Source organism: Diadema antillarum, unplaced genomic scaffold (assembly GCF_040938485.1).
Source record: "Diadema antillarum isolate AM-2024a unplaced genomic scaffold, OU_Dant_1.0 scf00000063, whole genome shotgun sequence".
Classification (NCBI taxonomy): Eukaryota; Metazoa; Echinodermata; class Echinoidea; order Diadematoida; family Diadematidae; genus Diadema; species Diadema antillarum.
The window spans coordinates 3039201-3060431 of record NW_027270952.1 but is presented as its reverse complement, the minus strand read 5'-3'; the positions used below and the strand labels follow the sequence as shown (position 1 = coordinate 3060431).

Here is a 21231-nt window from a genome sequence, read left to right as displayed (position 1 = left end):
TCTCGTCATCCAATCAAAGATGGTCTTGCTTATCATGTTTAGCTTCCGAATGCGCATGCGCAACAATATACGCAATGGCGAGTACAGAGTGAGGATGTTCTGAGAAATCATGGGCGAGAAAGTTACATGAAAATTTACTGTCTACATAGCTTTGTCGACAGATATGTAGATATTTCGTAAGTACTGCTTACTTATCATATTGATGTTCGTTTTACTACAGAGAGTAACTATGTGGAGACTGTGAGAAACTAAACAAAAGAAGTGATCTACTTCTCTACTCGAACCGTCTAACGTTACACTGCACGTCGTAGGCTTGTGTACAACTTCATTTCGTGAGCTGTGTGTGCAGTGCAGTGCAGAGGTGGTGGTGAGTACACGACCAGTAATGCGGTTGGTGCACGTCGCTTTCCTGCGTTGCGCGGTGTGTGTGTATGCAAAGAGACGTGACGGCACGGCAGCTGCCCAATATCAACAAACCACGAAGGTGGTGCGCGTGTTCCTAACCCGTCGATTCCGTACCCCCGTTAGCATTGGTTTGTTTTTATATCGTAACAAATTTTAGATGGGTTAATTAATTTCACACGTCACAACCAGGGTCCTTCCAGGACCAGGTAGATGACCATGTCCATGCATGGAATTGGTATGGACTTCATCTTGATTAAATGAGGAGTTGTTTAAGGTGTAGAAAAGATCTAGAGTAAAATATCCCGTTTGCGGCAGTTTAAGCATTGTTAAGAGTTTTTCCAACTTGTAAACAAATCAGGCAAATTATTTTCAACCATTTCATATATCATAGACAAGATTATTCATTAACGCAATTGTTTTCATGAAAGAAATTTACCATTGACCAACGCAGTTTTCATGATTTACCAGGGCAAAACCCGGCACAATTTTCGCCGATAAGGGCGATATGCGACGTAGTATTTCTGCTTGCGGCACGATGTACAATCCCTATGCAATACGCGCGTGCTCCGCAATCTTTAGCTGAACGCCTTCAAATGTCTCGCGAACATTGCGTAAGCGCCAATTCCCATTGCGAAAGCACGTGAAAATAGCGTGCGCACATGCATTGGCCGCAAACAAGATCGCAATTCTGGCGGTGTTGTTGATGTCTTTCTCTTGTCTTTCTCATTTTTTTTCGATGGTAACAGCCACTTTCCGAAAAAATGGCGGCCCACATCGGCTCGCGAAAATTCTATTTTACGTGAGGATGTGTTTTCAAAATCCATGAACATCGAAAAAACGACAAAAAATCCAGTTTCTTGGACCATTGTTTCTTAACTGTTATGTTAAGAAGTACCAAAAATTTCATTTTGGATGCGATATGTTGTCATTTAGGTGAGAAAATTTCACTTTTGTCAGAGATCGTGCCCATTTTATCGGTTGGTTTTTGTTGATTGCTAGTGTGCTAGTATATGTGTAGTGTGCATGTAACAGTGCAATGCTGTGTTTAGCTGTATATTACCGTGTATGTTGTACCTGCCGCGAACGGCTGCACGGCCGCTTACTGACGCAGTTACTCTAGACTAAACAGAAGGTATATAAACCAGACTCTAGCTGACATTGAGGCTTGTTCCCACTGTTGTGTGATCTGCTGGTGCTGCTATGCATGCCGCAATCTTGATCCCATCAGGCTGTAAAACGAATGCTCCCCTGCATTTTAATTTCACGAGAGCCAAAATTTGCAAAGTTAAAATGCACACGAAATGAAGTTCCTGTTTACACTGTATGCATTGTATGTTTAGAGGCAACTCGCGAGAATTTTATGCGGCAAAAAATACCATTAGCTCCATTTCACGAAAATTTCAAGGCGCGAAAATAAATATTGTGTTTTACAGTACAGTGCTCACCGCTTAATCGCAAGGGGTCGGGAGACAAGTTTTTTTTCCCGTTTAAGCGGTGCTCCCGCTTAAAGGCACATGGTCACGGTGGTTTAGTCAAATGCGTACGTGGGCGCATGGCGCAAGTTTCCTATAGAGACCTACGCTATCGACTCCTCTTTAGCGCTTACGCTGTGAGCCATTTCCCCGAGTCTGATGAAGTCCGATCAAAGTTTGGCTCATGATTCGGCTGAGGGGATGACAGCTTTAGCAAACTTCTTTTGTGATGTCATAATAAGAAGCACATATGCACGCACCCTGGCATTACTACAGACTGCATGATGCGCAGCGAAGACTTAACGAAAGCAACGTTACTTTGCAACACCTACGCGCTTTACTTTTGATGACAGCTCAACTTCGGCAATCTTCGTATCAATGCTAACGGTGATTGGCAGTATCATCAACAGCGCCCTCTACACTACTGGGACTATGCACCTTTAAGCGATGGCCGGTATTGGCCTGTGCAAACCACACAACATGGTGCCCAGTATGTGAGCATTACATTAAACCATGCACAGTTATCAAACTCGACGATAACCACAGCGACAAACACACGCACGCTACGACATGCAGACACAAAACGGCAATAAGAAAGGACACAGCAGTCTTATAATTTTGGCAACTGCATTATTGGAACAAACCTCCATTCATTTGATCCACAAAATAACCAATTTTTGTATTTTTAGAGTTGAAAATACATACTGTAAAGTTCTGTGTATAGACGCACTCTTGTATAAGACGCAACCCAACTTTGGGTCTCTAAAAAAAAAAAAGCGATCGTAGTGACAATTTGATTGGATGGTGCAAGAGGCAACTTGGCTTGAGCAGACTTTCTTCTTTTGATATCCCTCGCCCTGGCCCGATCCCATGAATGACAGAGAAAAACAAAAACCCTGCAATGATTAAACAACAAACCACTTGCTAGCAGCCATGCAGGGTATCTCATGAAGAATTAGAACAAAAAAATATGATGGTAGATAGAGGGAAACTGACAGTCTGACACCTAACAAGCATGCCAGCCACCTGGCCAGGCTGAAAGGAATCTGGGTACTCGCTTGTAGATTGCATTGATGGGGCCCTGGGAAAGGGGCAATTGATGTAATCTCAAAGCTGACGTTTCACACAGTGCACTGCATGTGTTGGCACGCACACACAGTGTACTGTGTGTTTGTGGCGAATGTTTGTGGGGCACACACAGTCACACATGAGTTGGCAGGAGGGCTAATACCCCTTTCCCGCTGAAGGAAATCTTCCCCGGGTGCCCCCGGGGGCACCCGGGGAACCCCGCAGTGTGAAAGGAATCTCGGTTGAAACCTAGGGAAGCCTAGGTGAAACACCGATTAAATTTTGGGCAATTTTTACCCTAGAAGCGTCCTGGGTAAACACCGATAGTTCACGGGGAAACCACCGGTGGTTCACCGAGGAACGCCCAGAGTGAAAGATTGTCTCGGTGAAACACCGGGGAAAATATGCAAATTATGTCAAAGGTCATGCTTTGTTTCTGGTCATGCACACGTTTTTCGCTAGCTATCGTGCTCTCCCAAATTAATCCACACGTAATTCGTGTATACCCATGTAAATACACACACGACTACAGGAGTATGTCGTTCGTGTGACTTTCACAGCCGCGACGGCATTGTTGTACAGTATTGCATCTTGGTGTTGTATATCGTCTATGCATGCCGTATACAAATAAACTGAGCTGATTAGTTAGAGTGTACTCGAGTTGCCGTGTCTTCTTCTTTGATTCCTCTTCCAGTCTGGTACGCTGATGAGTCTCATCCGTCTTCGTACTCGACTATACCGCTGCGATTGCAACATCACTCGGTTTCTGAACAGTCCGAGTTGATTCAGAAGCATCAGTGACACAATGATAGCAAATTCCATTCTATTTTTTCTCTTTTTTTGTATACAATAATGAGCTGCAAATATCGTGAATTTCAACACTGTGAGCAATGAAATGAAGGCCCTCCGAAAATGCGAATTACGATCGATAGAGGTGATATCATAGAGAAGTTACGAGTACGAACCACTACGCACTGTAGTACAGTATCCACCAGACCATGTTCAAATTAGCGCGCGAATCGCGCCATTATTACACACTTCAGCTGGGATCGGCCACGGTGCGAGCAGAAAACACATCTAGGGGAAAGTTGCATAACAAAATTCACCGAGAGATTGTCGTAGGTGTGAAACCGGCAGTGAAAATTCACCGAGGATTCCCCAGTGAATCACAATCGGTGGTTCACTGAGAGGGGCAGCGGGAAAGGGGTATAAGAGGGAAGAGAGGGAGAGCTCAGTCTCTCAGCTAGCTACGTCTGTAGCTGCTGGCTGGCGAGATCAGTGGACTCGATCGGTGAAAGTGCGTGAGTAGAGGCTGACGACGCTCAATAAGATGACGCTCAATAAGACCGCCTCTACTTTGCTACGTCTCACTGTCTAGGGTCTAGTGGCAAATGCTGCAGTCGACATAATCTATCAGGAACTGGTGAGAAAATAATCCTTCTGGTAAGGAAATTAAATCCCTGCAATTTTTTCTAAGGGTTAATTTACTATTTTTACACATTGATACACAGACAGTGGAAGCATTTCAGCCAGATTTGTCCCGATAAAGCGGTTCATGGTTCCGATATAGCGATGGAAATAACATGTGAACATTTTGTTGCATCAAGTTTTGTCGCACTTAACGGGGTTCCCGCTAAAGCGGTTCCCGATTAACGGGTGAGCACTGTTTTATTGATAATGTGCGCCATCACACATTCCAGTGCTAGTGTACTTTCACACCTCCTCATCAGTTGATCTCCAAACTTGCACAAACTCACTCTAAGTATCCAACAAATACAATACTGTACAAATGATTTGCATCTGAGAGAGACCCAAGTCCAATAGAAATGAAATTTTCAGCATTTTGACACTTTTACACTTATCAGAATAAACAATAATGTCGATCTCAACTTGTTCGCTCTGCGATAACTGTGTTGCACAGGAGCTGACGGCCTAGCACGGTATCATACAACTTACAAGACACATTCACGGCACAGCAGTGAGTGCCCCGATTGTACTGAATGTAGCGATCTCAGCAATCACAGCAAGTTCTTCTATGGTATCTTTAAAAAGATAGACTTGTTTTTTTCTGCCTTTTCCTCAGCTTGTACCAAGTCTTGCGGTAGTGATCGATTGAGGTTTGGGGTTGTTGTGTGTGTGTGTGTGTGTGTGTGTGTGTGTGTGTGTGTGTGTGTGTGTGTGTGTGTGTGTGTGTGTGTGTGTATGTGTGTGTGTGTGAAAGAAGATTGTGAAAAATGTGGTTCATAAGACAAGGGTGAATTACTGAAAGATATAAAGAGGAATGATAGGAAAAGGGGGAAAGGAAAAAAGGAAGTATGCTAAAAAGGCAAACCTGGATGAATGAGACAAAGAGTTTACAAAATAGTACCAAAGTACACTTAAAGATTGAAAATTTAAAAAAAAAATGATAGAATGAGGGATGAATCAAAACTAGATTAAAGCAAAGATGAATAAGAAGGTAAGAAAGAATTATACAGGTTGAAAAGGAAATAAAGAAAGGGCTACATCGGAACGAAACATAAGAAAAAGGTATTGAAGAGGAAAGAAAGAAAAGGTAGATGGAAGGAAAGATTACCCATGAAGGAAATGAACAATTAAGCAGAAAGTAAGATTGAATAGGAAATTGAGAAAGACAAGAGGAAGCCCACAAAGAAATGATTAATAGGAAAGAAAGGTAAAGTTAGAAATACCTGAAATGAAAGAGAAAAATACAAGGGGTTGCAAATGCACGCCCTACCACTACCGCAATACTTGCCCGAAGAAAAGGAAAAAACAAATTTTAGCTTTTGATGCCATTTGATGGTTCTTCATTATTGTAGCTGTTGTAATTGTTGTAGTAATCTAAGTGTTTCACAGAATTTGAAAAACTGGAAAAGGCAGTCTATTTTTACAGCTTAACCCTAAAAGTGCGGGGGGCGGAATCCCCCTCCCCCCCCCCCCCCCCGACATTTCGCACTATAATTCTGTAACGCACGAAGGCCTCGTCGTGAGGCTTCATGACTTTGTTTGTTCAAGTCTCGCGCAACTTTTGAGACCAAATTTGCGATGTCCGCGCATACTTTTGCGAAGCCATGCCCATTTTTGTAATGAAATGTCGCCCCAAAACGGGCACAATTTTGTGATTTTGTGTACATTTCCTATGGAAAACAGTGCTCTGTCATGAAAGTCCTAAAAACCTGATTATTTTTACAATTAATAACTTTCATTGATTTATTTTATGCTAATTATGGTAGAAAAGTGGTCAGTGACAATTTCTAATAAAAAAACAGAAAAAACAAAAGTTGAAAAACGATGAAATACATAAATTCTGAAAACAATAATATAGGGCCTACATAAAAATTGAAATGAATTTTGGAAGTTTTTGTGATGTACAATTGTTGAATATGCTCAAAAAGATTTACAGATCAAAAATTAGACTCTCAATGCTTTTAATTAGGCTAAACTATGATCTTGAGCATAATTTGCATAATTAATTAATTAAAATTAGAAATTGATTGTTTCAAAAAATCTTATGATGCAATCTTGTAGGTTATGACGTGGGTCTCACGCATGCAAAATTTCATCGCGATCGCACCACCGATGGCCGAGATCTCTGGTCTCTGCTCTGGTCGGCTGGTCTTAGCATAGCCAAAAAAGCCCGACCCTTTTAGGGTTAATGTATTTTGATATTTGATGTGTCATTCACTATTAAGATCATACTAAAGTTCTTGATTTTGTATACAGTGCCATTGTGTTGTGGCACTTCATTTGTTTTATTCTTTCTTCATTTACATGATTTCTATAGGCAAATCTGAGATCTTTTTGTAGAAGATGACACTACTGTATAACAGACATGAAATGTATGATTTATTACGCAGAATTTCATATGATACGAACAAGAGAAATATGCAGCAGATTACTGTCCTTTGCTTCTGGATTGATTTATAGGCTATTTGATGGCATGCCAAGCTACCACCTGTCGTCTAGCTCTTATCAGGCCACGGCCCCTGCCCGTTGTGTGATCGACACTTGATTCCAGACTCACACACATACCCACATTCCTGTCTCGCCCTGGATTGCCCAGACAACTCTTCGCAGCCCAACCTTCATCAGCGATTTACTCGCTTGGTGAGTATTGGCTAGAATTTACCTTATGCAGAAGAAATAGCTGGTGGAGAAGTAGGCAAGCATGGCATCAGCAGCTTTCAATCCCCTTGACTGGACCTGTAGTAATTAGAATGCCTGGCCTAAGGTCACCACAAATGGTAATGTTAGTCTAAAAGACTTTGAACCAGGAACCTCAAGATTGAGATGCCATTGTGTTATGCACTGAGTCACATCAGCTCCTCATACATTACTGATAAAATGAAAGCATAATATCAGCCTGGAGACATAGAACCATTCCCCTTCCCTTACTTATACTGATGTGATACCAAGCTATGAGTTTTCTATTCTACTCTTGTCTCTTTGTTTCTCCAAATAAAACACAATGTTGAAAATAGAGTTTAAAATCTTGGACATTTTCTGTGTACATTTCCATCAGCATTTAGAGACTACCCATAAATCCCCCAGTGAATAGTGGTTTTAATTTCATTTCATTTTTTTATTGTCCATGAAATATAAACTTTTCATGAATCAAGTGGCATACATAATTACACATACATAGAGCACACATCCACTCAGAAGATAATATAACAACACACACGTCATTAATTCATATGTTAGCACAGAAATCTGAACACTCAGTAACAAAAAAATATATCCACGACATCAAATATTACACCTATTTCTTCTGAATAAAACCCACATGTATGAGCCTAAATAGATATGAAACAATATATCCAAGAATATATGAAAGGTAATTTTGCCAGGAAATGAATTTTTGGCCCAAGACTGCTGTCAAGATTCTTGGCACAATGTTAATGTTTCATATTGGTCCTCTGCCCTTGAGAAAAAAAGCTCATTTTGTATCTTTGATGTGTCTTTGACAGACCCTTGGTGCAGGAGGAGACTTTGCATCCACACACAGCCCAACATTTCCTCATTCAGACATGGCACCGAAGCGGAAAAGAGGAACATCCTCCGCAGAAGACATTGTGAAGAACAAGAAATCAAAAGACGGGTAATGATTTGTCTCCTCGTAGTTTTCTCCTTTTAGTTTGTATGCAAAGATGAGAGATCTTAGAAGTTCTAGTGGACAATGAAATATCCGTTTACTGCTTGTGAAGACATGATGTATGTGGACTGTGGGCTAGTATTTAACACTTACTCATTTCCACTTGTCCAAATGGCTTCAATGGCACTGTTAGTCTGGCTTAAGCATTATTTATTTGTAATCCTGTGCCTTAACAAAATGCAAGTGCCAGGTATTCGGTCTCAGATGAAAAACTTGATACTTATGATTTTAATGTTTGAGGTTTTAGCTGTCTTGTTTACCTCACTGGTACCAGGCCCTACATCTTTTCTGCCTGCTGTACTGCAGTCATTGGCCATTGTCACTCATCATTAAAAACAAAAAAGTACCCTTGATTTGAGATATTTCATAAGCAATTCTGAAAATTTCTTTCAGAAAAAAAAAATGATGATACATACATGTAGTAGCCTGGCCCTAAATGCTTATAGAATTTTGGCAAATGACATATTTGTTATCTTTATCTGTTTCTTACCATAACTAATCGCGTCTTTACAACTCTTGTTTTGTGTGTTTTCAATCCAGCATAAGGAATTTTCTCCATGCCAGCTCTTTCACCACACATGCACATAGATCTCCTTTCTCTGTGAAAAAGTGTCAGAACTGGTACAGAGACTACATTGACTCAGACACGGATTCAATAGGTGAGTGAAGTCTTTGTCCATCTCAGATCTCTAGACTTATGAGGCAGTACCGTTGGTGAGGCAGAGTGCTTCCCTTTAACCCTAACTAGGCTGGGGGGGGGGGCTCCGAGGCCCCCCCCCTCGACGTTCCGCGCGATGTATCGCTATTGCGAAAAGCTATCGCCGCGACGTTTCATGACTTTTTTCTTTCAAGTCTCCCGCATCTTTTGACACCAAATTTGCGATGCCCGAGCACGCGGTTCTGAAGTTGCGCATGAATATGTATGTGCATGTCAGACCAAAAATTGCTCAAAAACGTGAATTTGTGTACAATTTCAGTGCAAACTGTGCTTACAGGCAAATTTCATAAAAGCATGATTATTTGGGGGTTTAATTGATTAAAATCAATTAATACCATATTGTCTTGTTCGGAACAATGTAGCGGACAAATTTCATCGAAAAAACAACGAAAAACATAAAGTTGAAAAACACGGAAATAAATAAGATATTCAAAAAACAAAATACTTAAGAAATTTTTTTCTGATAGCACAATTTTTTTCTCATACATTTGCTGAGGACACTGAAAAGAATATTTACATAAAAAATGTGCCTGTTTTGAGCTTTATTTAGTGATTGATACCAAATTGTCTGATTTCATGCATCATTATGAATAAATTATCATAATTTAGCATAAATTATGACTCTTTAAAAAATTAACTTCATGGTACGTTAGATTACATCATAGGCAGTGTGTGTGCCAATTCTCGTCGCGATCGTGCTGTCGACGGCTGAGATCTGGAGGGGGGACCTGGGAGGCCCCCCTCCCGGCTCTATCATCTACCTAAATAGCCCGCCCTAGTTACGGTTAATACTATAAAATGTTTAAATATGCTTTTTTTATGCCTCTGCCAACAAAGTGGCCGGAGGCATTGTTTTCGGGTCGTCTGTCCGTCCGTCCGTACGTACGTACGTCCGTCCGTCCGTATGTATGTCCGTCCCGTTTGTTTTTGTCGATATCTCAAGAACCGTGAGGTGGTTTTGCATCAAACTTGGTATGAGGGTATATCCTGGGGGAATGATACTTTGTTTGGATTTTAGGGTCATGGGGTCAAAGGTCAAAGGTCACAGGTTATTTTGTGAAAAAAAGGTTGAAATTTCATGTTTTTCTCCATATCTCGCAAATGGTTCAAGGTATCTTCATGGAACTTAGTATATATGCATGTACCGATGGGCAGTGATTATCTAGGGAAGTTGGGGGTCAGGGGTCAAAGGTCAAGGTCAACTCCTCAAAATATCACTACTTTCCTTATATTCATGCAGTGCCAGAAGGATTTTTTTTTTAACTTCATGTATGCATGTATAACCCAATATATATTCTGTGGGAGGTTTCTTGCCAAAAGGTCAAAGGTCAAGTGAAAGTGCTAAATTGCACTTCTTCCTCCATATCTAAAAAGTAACTCAAGGTATTATCATGAAACTTACATATTCATGCATGTTCTACCTAACGGTGGTTCTCTTTGGAACTGTGAGGTCAAAGGTCAAAGGCCAGGTTTAGATAATACTATTTTACCATTTGAAACTGAAATTATACTTTTTCTCAATACCTTGAAAATTACTCAATGCATTTAAAGGGTCAAAAGTCAAGTAAAAATCATCAGTTCCCCCAAATACCTGCACTCTGACGTTTTAATAATTCATCCAATTGAACCTAGTTCTAGGAAAGTGAACATTCAGCACATTTGTGGCAAACCTGTCATTTTAATATTTTGCCAATTGTGTGAAACTGTCATCACACATTGTCAAGACATTGTACTATAGACCTATTAGGAGAGCCATGCATTATGGTGGAGGCATACACCAGTCGCCGTAGCGACATTTTTCTAGTTTCATAGAGTGATGAGCAACAGATGAGAAAAAGATTGTTGAAATAGGACTTACCTGAGAATGATCAATTTATCTTTTTCTTTCGTTTGAACCATTGATTTGGTCACTTTAAATAAATATTTGAGGCAAATGATTGACCGTCCTTAGGGATACAATATATATTTATACATATGTAGTGTGTATAAAAAACAAAAGGTATATGTTTGTGTTTGTGTACATTGGAGGTGTGCTACTTTTGTAGTTGGTTTTTTGTTGTCTTTTTTTGGTCACATTGGCTTTCATATAAAATTTGTCACAGAGCCTACTTTCAAAAAAGCATCCCATTGTCACTGTGAGTAGATCACATTATGTGCAATTTCACTCCAATATTTTTGCAGCCCACATAATTCATTCCACATTTGGTTGGTCATGTTTTGCATGGATTTATGTATATTCTGTCTTGACAACAGCAAATCCAACTACGTCTTTGTAAGTTAGCAATCATTGTCTTTGTTTAATCCACATCACCAGGTCCAGAAGGTATGGAGAAATTTTGTGAAGACATCGGAGTTGAGCCAGAGAACCTGGTAATGCTGGTAATAGCATGGACTCTAGATGCCAAACAAATGGGTTTCTTCACACACATCGAGTGGATGAATGGCATGACGAAGCTACAGTAAGACTAAAACTAATAGTTGGCATTTTGTTTACCTGAGATGTGATATTTACATTCACAGGTTATGGTTTTCATCTCTTTGTCCAGTGTATCACAGCTTACTTTTATTGCAGTGTAAAAAAATAAACAAACAAATGAATGAACAAACAAAACACCACAAAACACTCAGCAAATTGTGATTATATATGGTCCAGCTCTACACTCTCAGGTGAAGATGGACTGTTAAGTAACTTGAATTACATATGTAAGGTCAAGTTTATCAACATTATGAAATGAAGTTTTGGCTTGTGGTCCAACTTACTATGACAATGGCAGATGTGACTGGATTGAGTACCGTTAATATGATGTACAGTATGTCCCAAAAAAAATTACAATCAGATTTTTACATTGAAAACTTTCAATATGAATTAGACTGTCTAAATGCTACTTCAAGGTCTTAAAATATAACATCTGAGCTATATTTTGCAGAAAACCCCATTCAATTTGGTTAAGTTGTCACAGAGAAATGTGGGTCTTTGTAAAGCATGTCATGGGTCTGATTCTTCCAAATTTAGCACTCATGGATGCTCTTGGTAGTGCATAATGTGTGAACACAATGGACAGAACTTAGAGGGAAGGAATTCCTCACATACTCTACAAAACTCCTCATTTTTCTTTGACCACTGAAGCAAATCAGATGGGGTTTTCAGTAAGATGTGGGTAATAAGTTATAGTTTCATACCGTGAAATTTTATTTGGATTTATACACTATTTCTAAAGTTACCATTGCTGAGGGTCCCGTTGTAATTTTTTGGGGACATACGGTGTTGGAAAATCAAAGTTATCTGTGTCTCATGTAGTCTTGATCTGTGATGTTCTTTGAACAAACAAGAAAATATTCTGCTACGTTCTTTTATCAACTTTATTTAAAAGATATTTATGAATCCACATGGGTACTTATCATATCTATAATTTAAAGAAATGCATACTCTGCATTTTATGTTGAAAAGTACATTTTGTTGAAGACAGTTTTGTTTTACCCTCCTTTTTGTTCATTTGATAGAGTTGACTGCATAGAGAAGCTGAGAGCAAAGCTTGACTCACTACGTTCCCTCCTTGATGAGCCTCTCACATTCAAAAAGATCTACAGATATGCCTTCGACTTTGCTAGGGTGAGTTCCCCGAGCTGTTCTTTCCCAAAATAGTGGTGGTCATAAGTGTATTTATCAAAAAGATATGAAGTTTTAACATATACCATTCAGCAAGGGGTTTCTTTTGGCAGTGAACATCTGATGTAATAGATATTTTGACAGATAAAAAGTGTTCACATGATATAATCATGTGATGTGGAGCCCTGTAATAATTCTGCCATTGTATTCCCTAATAATACTGGTAGTTCATTTGTTACATGGTGTTCGCCTGTTGGTGTTTTGTTGTTGTTTTTTCTTCCTGTTTAATGAACTACTGTTTTCTCAACATGTATTAGCATGTGGAAATGGTTCTTATTTTTCCCCATGATGTGGTTTGATCTTAAATGGGTGTATAATGTCAGGAATTTCTGGGAGTATGGGGGGGAGGTTATTCCCTTTCAAGTGGTTTTGACAAGTTTTAAATCTATGCAGAGACTTGAGCAGAGACCACATGCAAAGATATCAAAGAAACAGTGCATTATATAATGCTCTTGTCTTATAATTTTTTTTTTCCTGTTCTGATTCTATTTCTATTTCTTGTCTTCTTTCCCTGTACCCACAATTATGCCACTGCCTTTGCACAGGACAAAGATCAGCGAAGTATGGACTTGGAAACAGCAAAGGCAATGCTAACCCTACTTCTCGGTCGACAGTGGCCACTGTTTAATCACTTCTACCAGTTCCTTGAGCAATCCAGGTATAAGGTCATCAACAAGGACCAGTGGTGCAATATTCTTGAGTTCAGTCGGGCCATTAGGGCTGATCTCAGCAACTACGATGAAGATGGAGCATGTAAGTTTGGGGTTTTATTTGTCTTAATGAATACTGTATTCACTGTAGATCCCTTCCTGGAGAAGGTACAGTATACATGTTGTTGATACACATACACATACAAAGACAAAAACTCCTTGGGGTGTATACGTCATATATTTTGCGGAGTTTTTATTTTAGTGAATTTTGTGAGTTGGTTACTATTCGCATACTGGTATTCAAAGACATGAGATATTATTAAAGTGATCCCGACATGAATGCAATGTGGACGCGTGCATGTACTGGTACTCAGTACACAGAACACTAACAAGGTGCGTGATATTACAGTTTAGTAGGCTTAAGTCTTGGCACTAGTGTTAGAGATGCGCACACTTCCCGATTTCCCCATCCCTTGCTGTGCTCCATAATCGCAAATTTGACCACTTGCAAAATTGTTGGGAAGTCCCAATTGCGATTAGACTTGCTAGATATATGGCGTATTCAGTACTGTGTGGTTCGTATTTGCTTTTCATACATGCATATCCTTCAGCAATTTAAATGTTGCAATTTCTTACCCAATTATGCAGGGATCTGAGAGGTAAGAGCTTGCCATGACTTGTTTGTGTCACTTTCTAAACCAAAACAAAATGAATCATGAAATTTGTGTCCACTTTTCTGAGAATTCTAGCTGAGAAATCCATAGACAGTGTGTGCCAGAATTTGACACCTGCAACTCAGATTTCTAGTGCCATCTGTGGTTAAGGGTTTCACAGAAGGGGTATGAGAGTGATCCGTAGGGAGGGCTTCTACTTTCAATCCATTATTTTACATACTGTCTTACATGTCTTGAATTGATTGTAGGCGCTTTGGGCCTTGTGGGAAAAGCGCACTATAAATAATAGTAATAATAATAATAATAATAAAAGCATGAAAGAGAGGAAGAGAGTGAGGGGATGATGGTATTTGCTGGTATGCTAGATGACAAAAAAAAGTTCAGGTGCGAGTTTCTTCACTTTGTCTCCCTCTACAAATCAAATTTGCCCCCTAAAGCAGTAGATGATAGGTTCGAGTCCCACTGGTTCCTTTTTCCGACATGTTTGTTAATTTACAGATCAACAGTTGCGATCTTGACAAATTTAACTTGTAGAGGGAGACAAAGTGAAGAAACTTGCACCTGAACCTTCAGCCTCTGAATAATATCTTTCTTTCGAAAAAAAAAAAAGTTCTTGTAAAAGGGATGGTAAAGTTTCGGTTGAGATTGGGCTTCAGGTTTCCAACCTTTTTTTTTAAAGATTTTTTTTTGATAATGAGAAACTTCTTATGAAATGTGAAAGAGCATATAACTCTAAGAATTTAAAATTTATTTTATGGAAATTGGTTTTGAAATAGCTGAGATATCCAAAACAAAGTGATTGTAATAAACGGTGGCACCCACCTTTTATTAGGATCACTCTGTACTACTTTGTTTTTTAAATTCTCAGCTGTTTCAAAACCAGTTTTCATCAAATAAACTTTAATCCTCTTAGAATTGTATGCTCTTAACATTTCATAAAGTGGCTTCTAAGTATCTTGCTAAAAGTTAAAAGCAGAATCCTCACCTTGACCAATACTGGACCATCCATTTAATGTATGTTAATGTGGAATAAATGGTCAGTATGCTATCAGCTAGTTTATTGCTTATGTACCCGGTATGTCATGTATTATGGCCTTGCCATGTAGCTACCGGGCATTTGGTAAAGGCATTGAATGAATTCTCATCCTCAATTTCTTATGAATTTTTGTGTCTTTTGTCTCACCCTAGGGCCTGTGATGTTGGATGAATTTGTAGAATGGTTCCGGACGCATCAAGTGGGATCAGCATCTGCCCTCACATAGCCAAAATATGAACAACATGTGATGAGCACAACTCAATGGACAACAGTACAAACACAATGCTGTAATGGTATAAAGTTTCCTTTTTATTGAAGATGCCTAACTGCCAAAAGTAAGGTAGATGCTTCCATTTGTTGTCAACTTTGATACAAAAAGTAATAATAATTTGGAGAAAAAAAAAATCACAGAAATTGAAAAGGTGTGTGCAGCAATGGGCATTAGCGAATGTGAGCAGAACTCTTGAAGCTTGCTTATCCGAAGGAGCAGCAATTCCAGCAGGCAAGTGATCTGTGGAGGATCTGGTGGTGCTAATCTTGTGGATGTGTTACCATGGCAGTGCTGTTGAAAAGCTGTAGGTAATGTCATCCTCTTGAGCCCCCCGAGCTGCTCCTCTGTACAGAGTTTGACGTCCCCTCCTCAACTCATTCACCACTGGTGTTCCCGGAAGCACTGTCTGAAGGAAAGAAAAAATGCTGCTTGCTAGGTGTCGGCAAGACCAGCCAGGAACATCCAGTGGGGGATAAGGTGGCGCAGAAGGGAATTCTTCCATTTTGATCGGCATAGACTTGAAGTGACAGTAGCACATGATATGATGTTTTCTGGCTGGCAACTGTCAGAAGTTCAACTCAGTGATATAGATGAACTTGTCAATATAAAGTTGTATGCTGTTCATAGAGCACAAACTTCCATTAGTCCTAATGGCATTCAGTGTGTTCCAGTAAAAGAGACAGAGGGGCATCTAAGAGTTGCTTCTGTGTTTTATAAAGATGAACAAGATTCACAATGACAGTGTAACTTATTATATATTATCTTGTTAAGCTCACCATTTCATTTAAGAGAGAAAGTATTAACTTTTGCTAACAGACCTCTTACAAAGTGTAAATTTCATGTTTCATGTTACCATGATGAATATCTAATACATTAATGCATGTATCATCATTACAACATCTATCAAGAATTGAATCGCATAGAATTGAATTGCATATATATGTATAGTCAAAGAGATGAACCTATAGTGAGAATGGGCTGTTTTGAAACTTTAAAAACAACAAATCAGGTTGTAAGTGGGTAGATATTACAGTACTCTTTGTATCCATTGCTCTACATTGCAAAGTAGGAGGTTTTGTGTACATATGACTTCCTCTTATAACAAGCTCTGGCACAGGTCCAGTAGTCACTGCAAAACCCCATGTCATGTTGGTGTGAAGCCTGCTCAGTGCTGGGTTGGCTCTTAAGTATTGATGAAGCAGTGCACTTGCTTTCCACAGAAGTAAATTTTCATTATATGGTTGTAGTCTTACATGTATGAGCAGTTTGAACTTCTCAGTATCTCCAAATAAGTTGCCATGTTGTAAGTTTGAACAAATTTCAGCTGGTAACTGAGCAAAATTTTTACCAAGCATCAGTGCTGTTTTGCAGCTGTAGACATTCTTCAAAACAACTGGGCTGTTACACTTTCTTGCTAGAATATGCTAAATGTGATTTCTATGTGCTTTTTCTTTAAGAAAAAGAAATAGAATATCAAAATTCACTACATGTAAATATATGAAATTGAATGTGATGCACCACCAAAAGGGTTTATTCTTTGCTTTCTTTCAGTTTCTGAAATCCACTAATAAACTAATATATAGACTTGTGCATACCATACTTTGTGCTGGATATGTAAATCAAAACACTAAGCCTGCACTGCGCTGAACAGGTCCACAAACTAAGTGCGATATATACTCCTGATATGATTATAATCATTGTTCCATTGACAGAACTGGTGTGTGTACAATGAGGCATTCACCGCCTGCAGCACCATGCTGTATCTGAGAATACCAAGGACTCTCAAAGAGCAGGTTAGGGGTTCAGTGCACACGTTCTGCATCCAACCAGAATCAGATGTTGTACCCATCTGCACTCTTGACCTAGAGGTGAAGATGGGTACAAGGCAACGCCAGTGGAACTGTTCATTGCAGGTTCCTACAGCAGAACAGTTTTTGACAAGGCAGTTCTTGAATTGAAATATGCTGTATTACTTTTGGTGTGTCCACCCTTTGCAACATGTATGTGAGGTTTAGGTTTTCCGGACACAGTAATTTCAATGATGCAAGCAGGGATGGTGGGAGATGAGAGTCTTGTATGTGCCATGTGCTGTGTATTGCCCATTTCAACAAATGCTGCCAGCTGTCAATATCATATCCAATCCTGACTGAAAGCCTCGAGTCAGTTTCAGGGAATCACCAATCTAAGAAGAATTTCTCAAAGCTGACAGGTTATGTTTTCTGTGTCGGTAATTGTTAATGACACACCCTCTGCAGCTTATGTGAACCAATATATATATCTACATGTGAACAAATACTCTCGACCATTCAGAACAATTCAGTGACATTGCCAAGACTGAGCTTAACGTTGAAAGGCTGTCAGTGTAATTTATATGCATTTGATGAAATCACAGTTGTACAGCGATTTTACTATCTGCCCACTGTGAAATTTCTCGAGAGAAGGTAAGTGGCTTGTGGCCCAGGTTTGCTTGTTTTAAGGGGAGTCACTTGTATAAAATGTCTTGAAGTGTGATGGTGTCTTGGCACGGAGAGGAAAATCTCTCCAGTCCTTTAAGACCTGGTAGAATGGAGATACCGTGGAGTGGGAAGGCTGACCCAGCTCGGATATATTTGAGCATCCCAATAATGAACTGTGTACAGCTTTATTACTGATCTCTTTGGAAGCACACACACAGCCAAAGAATATTGACTCCAGTCAACCACTACCAATGAGCATATGCTTCAATATACATATGCACTGACACGTGGCTAATAAACACTATTTGTGATTTTCGAAAGTACCCCAGTGGGCAGCGAATGAAGATCGATTCTATTGGACCACCCATGTTTCTGCATGCTACCTGGGGGGTGTTTCATAAAGCTGTTCGTAAAGTTACGAACAGCTTACAAGCAACTGGTGATCAGTTCTGATGTGCTATACTTATATAGCACATCAATACTTATTTCAATAATTCAGCACAAGAACTGATCACCAGTCGCTCGTAAGTCTTTCGTAACTTTACGAACAGCTTTATGAAACAGGGCCCTGGTCTTTAACAAGACTTGTGTCCAGAGACTGCAAAGAGCTTTCATAGGGTCATTCACACTTTGGTTGAATGAACAAGTACTCAGCTTATACTTTACAAATTTTGTGAGATGCATCTCCAAATCAACAATATATCACAGTATGGCCTCGTGCAATACAAATGCAATTTATTTCGTCTGCACAATGGAAGGTAGACCGAAAGATCAGTCTGTATTTATCATCAAGGATATGTTAATGTTCCGCAGAGACTACGTCTGACTTCATGGAACCCTCTCCTACACAGATTGAAGGTACGGGGGGGGTGCTCTGCCCACAGAAACCAATGTGATTGGCTAACAGATGCATTCACCGATGATCAGTTGTTAGCATGTTATTAGTCATTTTGATATTTGATGGCAAATTTAACCACTCGCAGTTTGGCAAAATACAATACTGTAAGAGTGGATATTTGCGTGTGACTAATTTTTTGCGCTCGGCTGGATAAGAGTATCGCAGGTTTTTAATTCCGCGGAATCGAAACATCAACTACTTTAACATATGGCAAGCTAAAATATTCGCGTGCTTTTATTTTCACGCTTGTTTCTGATTGCGCGAAATGCGTGAAAATTTTAGCACAACAAAAATTTCCACTTTTACAGTATTTGCTGTATCTAGGGTACCATTTGAAACAAAGATCCAGCTGAATCATATGTAAAATTACCAATGCCTTTACCATGCCAAATAACTACTTATGACAATCGGTGAAAGCAGAATCTTGTTTTGTAAGGTCAATTTATCCAATTCCAACACTACAGAGCATCTGCATAATGGTATGAAGAAAAAGTTAACTTCTGTCATTATTATGGTTGTCGGCAGATCCCAGAACCATCTTTTTTTCTTTTTTTTGTGACCTATCACAATAACAGACTAATAAAGTCACAAAACATCAATTACAAATTTTCATATTTTTGTGCAATTTGGCCCATTTTCACCCCAAAGCTAACTTCAGAAGTGGTATGGTTGAGAACATCAGATAAGATTCAAAGCATCGAAGTGATATTCTTCATAAATACTGAAGAATTCTTAAGTCAAAAACGTTCTTAAACTTTGAGATTCAGACTGGATAGTTACAAGATATCAAATGTTGATTTTGTAGCAAGTTTCATATTCTTATTTTACGGCCAATCATTATTTCTGCAGTCTACCATGCTCTACTGTCTGTGACTTTATTGGAGCACCATGCTGACTAGTCGAGTACGACGTAAATTCTAGATAATGTAAGCATTGAAATACTGTATACCATCTTGTGAAAGACATACAGACCAAGAGAGACAGGGAAAGAGGGGAGATAAGAGATGCATGCAATTTCCCAGTAGACGTGCAAGATTTGTTTAACTAGAGAACTGTTTTGTGTGGGTTCCCCCTCCCCCAGTCTTCAGAGTCAGTTCTGCCAATACAGGAACCTTATTATTTCCAACTTTGCACAAATCAGTGTTGTTGCATTTGCTAGTGTGAATGACTCTATGTAGAGTGATTGTGTACTTTGCAATTTTTTCCAAGACATCATTCATCTTGCAGGGGAAGCTATGTATGATGTTAAAACTCAGGGAGATTGCGCATTCAGAATCAGGTCTTATTACACTAGCCCATGATTTGTATGGTTTGGGGATTTTTTTGTTTTTTGTTTTTTTTTGTTCCTTTGATCACTGACAATCTCTAAAGCCCAAAATGTTAGTGATTGTTCCATCTCTTATAGAAAGGAATCCCCTTTACAGCGAGTTGTGATGTAGCAATGTTCTAAAGAAAAAAAAAAAGTACATGTATGATGCAATCACTTTCTTTGCCCAGTCTATCAATTATTAAAGGCATACAACTATACTTATATAGATATACATGTATACAGTATACTCAAGACTAGTTCATTTACGCAATTATAGCCTTAAGTCTTCAAACACTGCTTCATATACATATGTACTCATGAGCCCTGTTTCATGAAGAGAGATGCAATGCCATTTTCAAATACCAAGACTCGTAGCGATGATTGAAGTGCTTACAGCTGATTAGTAGTTGCCCAACTGTTGCCTAGGAAGCTGCACTATTGTACAGTTGTTGTACAAATGCTTGATGATACAAAGTCCTGTGGACTCTTATTTTCCATACAGATGTCATCATCAGATCATTTGTTTGAATTGAATAGCATTAGATAAAGGATCCACCAGCACCTCTTCCTACACGTACAGAGGGCATGGAATGACTATTGTGCTGCCCTCATACTGTATCTACAAATTTGTAAATTACATTATATGTCTACGTAGGACATAGAACTATATATATGTCACGCCAGTTGTACAGTGCATATTTGTGACTCTTACCGATGGATTTCTTTTTCTCTCAAGGGGAAAGATTTAACTCAAAAGAGCAAAGTGACCTGAACTTAGGGTGAGGGAAAAATTGCACTACATATGAATGAAGCATTTGATACTCATACTCATGTGTTAACATGTATGATCTCCAAGTAGAGAAAAAGAAAAACAATTTCAACTCTGGAAATCTTCATCCCCCCCCCCCCCCCCCCCCAGCTAGCTCCTCCATCCCATTGTCATCAAATACCATCATTGAATTCATTGATCTGTGACTGACAAGAGGCTTCTGCCGGGGCAGTATTGTATCCCTCAACCCTTAGTTGTGATGGTTAATGAGTGATACTTCTACAAGATATTTTTTTTTACTTTTTCATTTTTAAGAAAATGCAGGCAGATACAGTTGGGTACATGCTGAGGGTACACTCCTGCAAAGCTGAATATGGAATCAGCAAAAGTTTTTTGTTTCTTGTCTTTATTTTTTTTTTTTAGGAATTGCCATGGGGTCCCTTTGAATTCCAGTGCAAAGTCATGTTCATATGTGGTACAAACTCAGTAGTACAATGTAGCAAGTTATAGTTCAGACCAGTATCACCTCGAAGATGAACACAACTACAGACAACATATTTCTAAAATAGTCAAAACAGCTGCATTAGTCAGGAATGATGTGGCGTGTCATGTTGTGACTACCTGCCATAGTGCTGTTAGCAGCCTAGAGACTAAACTGTACCATACACTCCAGTGTCATTCAC

At 39.3% G+C, this 21231-nt stretch overlaps 1 protein-coding gene across 1 annotated transcript; it reads left to right on the top strand.

The window, feature by feature from the left end:
* The first annotated feature begins 76 nt into the window (after positions 1–76).
* On the top strand, positions 77–20559 carry LOC139716296 (DCN1-like protein 4). The gene is made up of 8 exons (XM_071627859.1): positions 77–176; positions 6873–7052; positions 7916–8046; positions 8641–8759; positions 11133–11277; positions 12320–12428; positions 13031–13238; positions 14998–20559. The coding sequence occupies exons 3-8, from the start codon at positions 7976–7978 to the stop codon at positions 15069–15071; spliced, it is 726 nt and encodes a 241-aa protein (XP_071483960.1). The 5' UTR covers positions 77–176; positions 6873–7052; positions 7916–7975; the 3' UTR covers positions 15072–20559.
* The last annotated feature ends 672 nt before the right edge of the window (positions 20560–21231 follow it).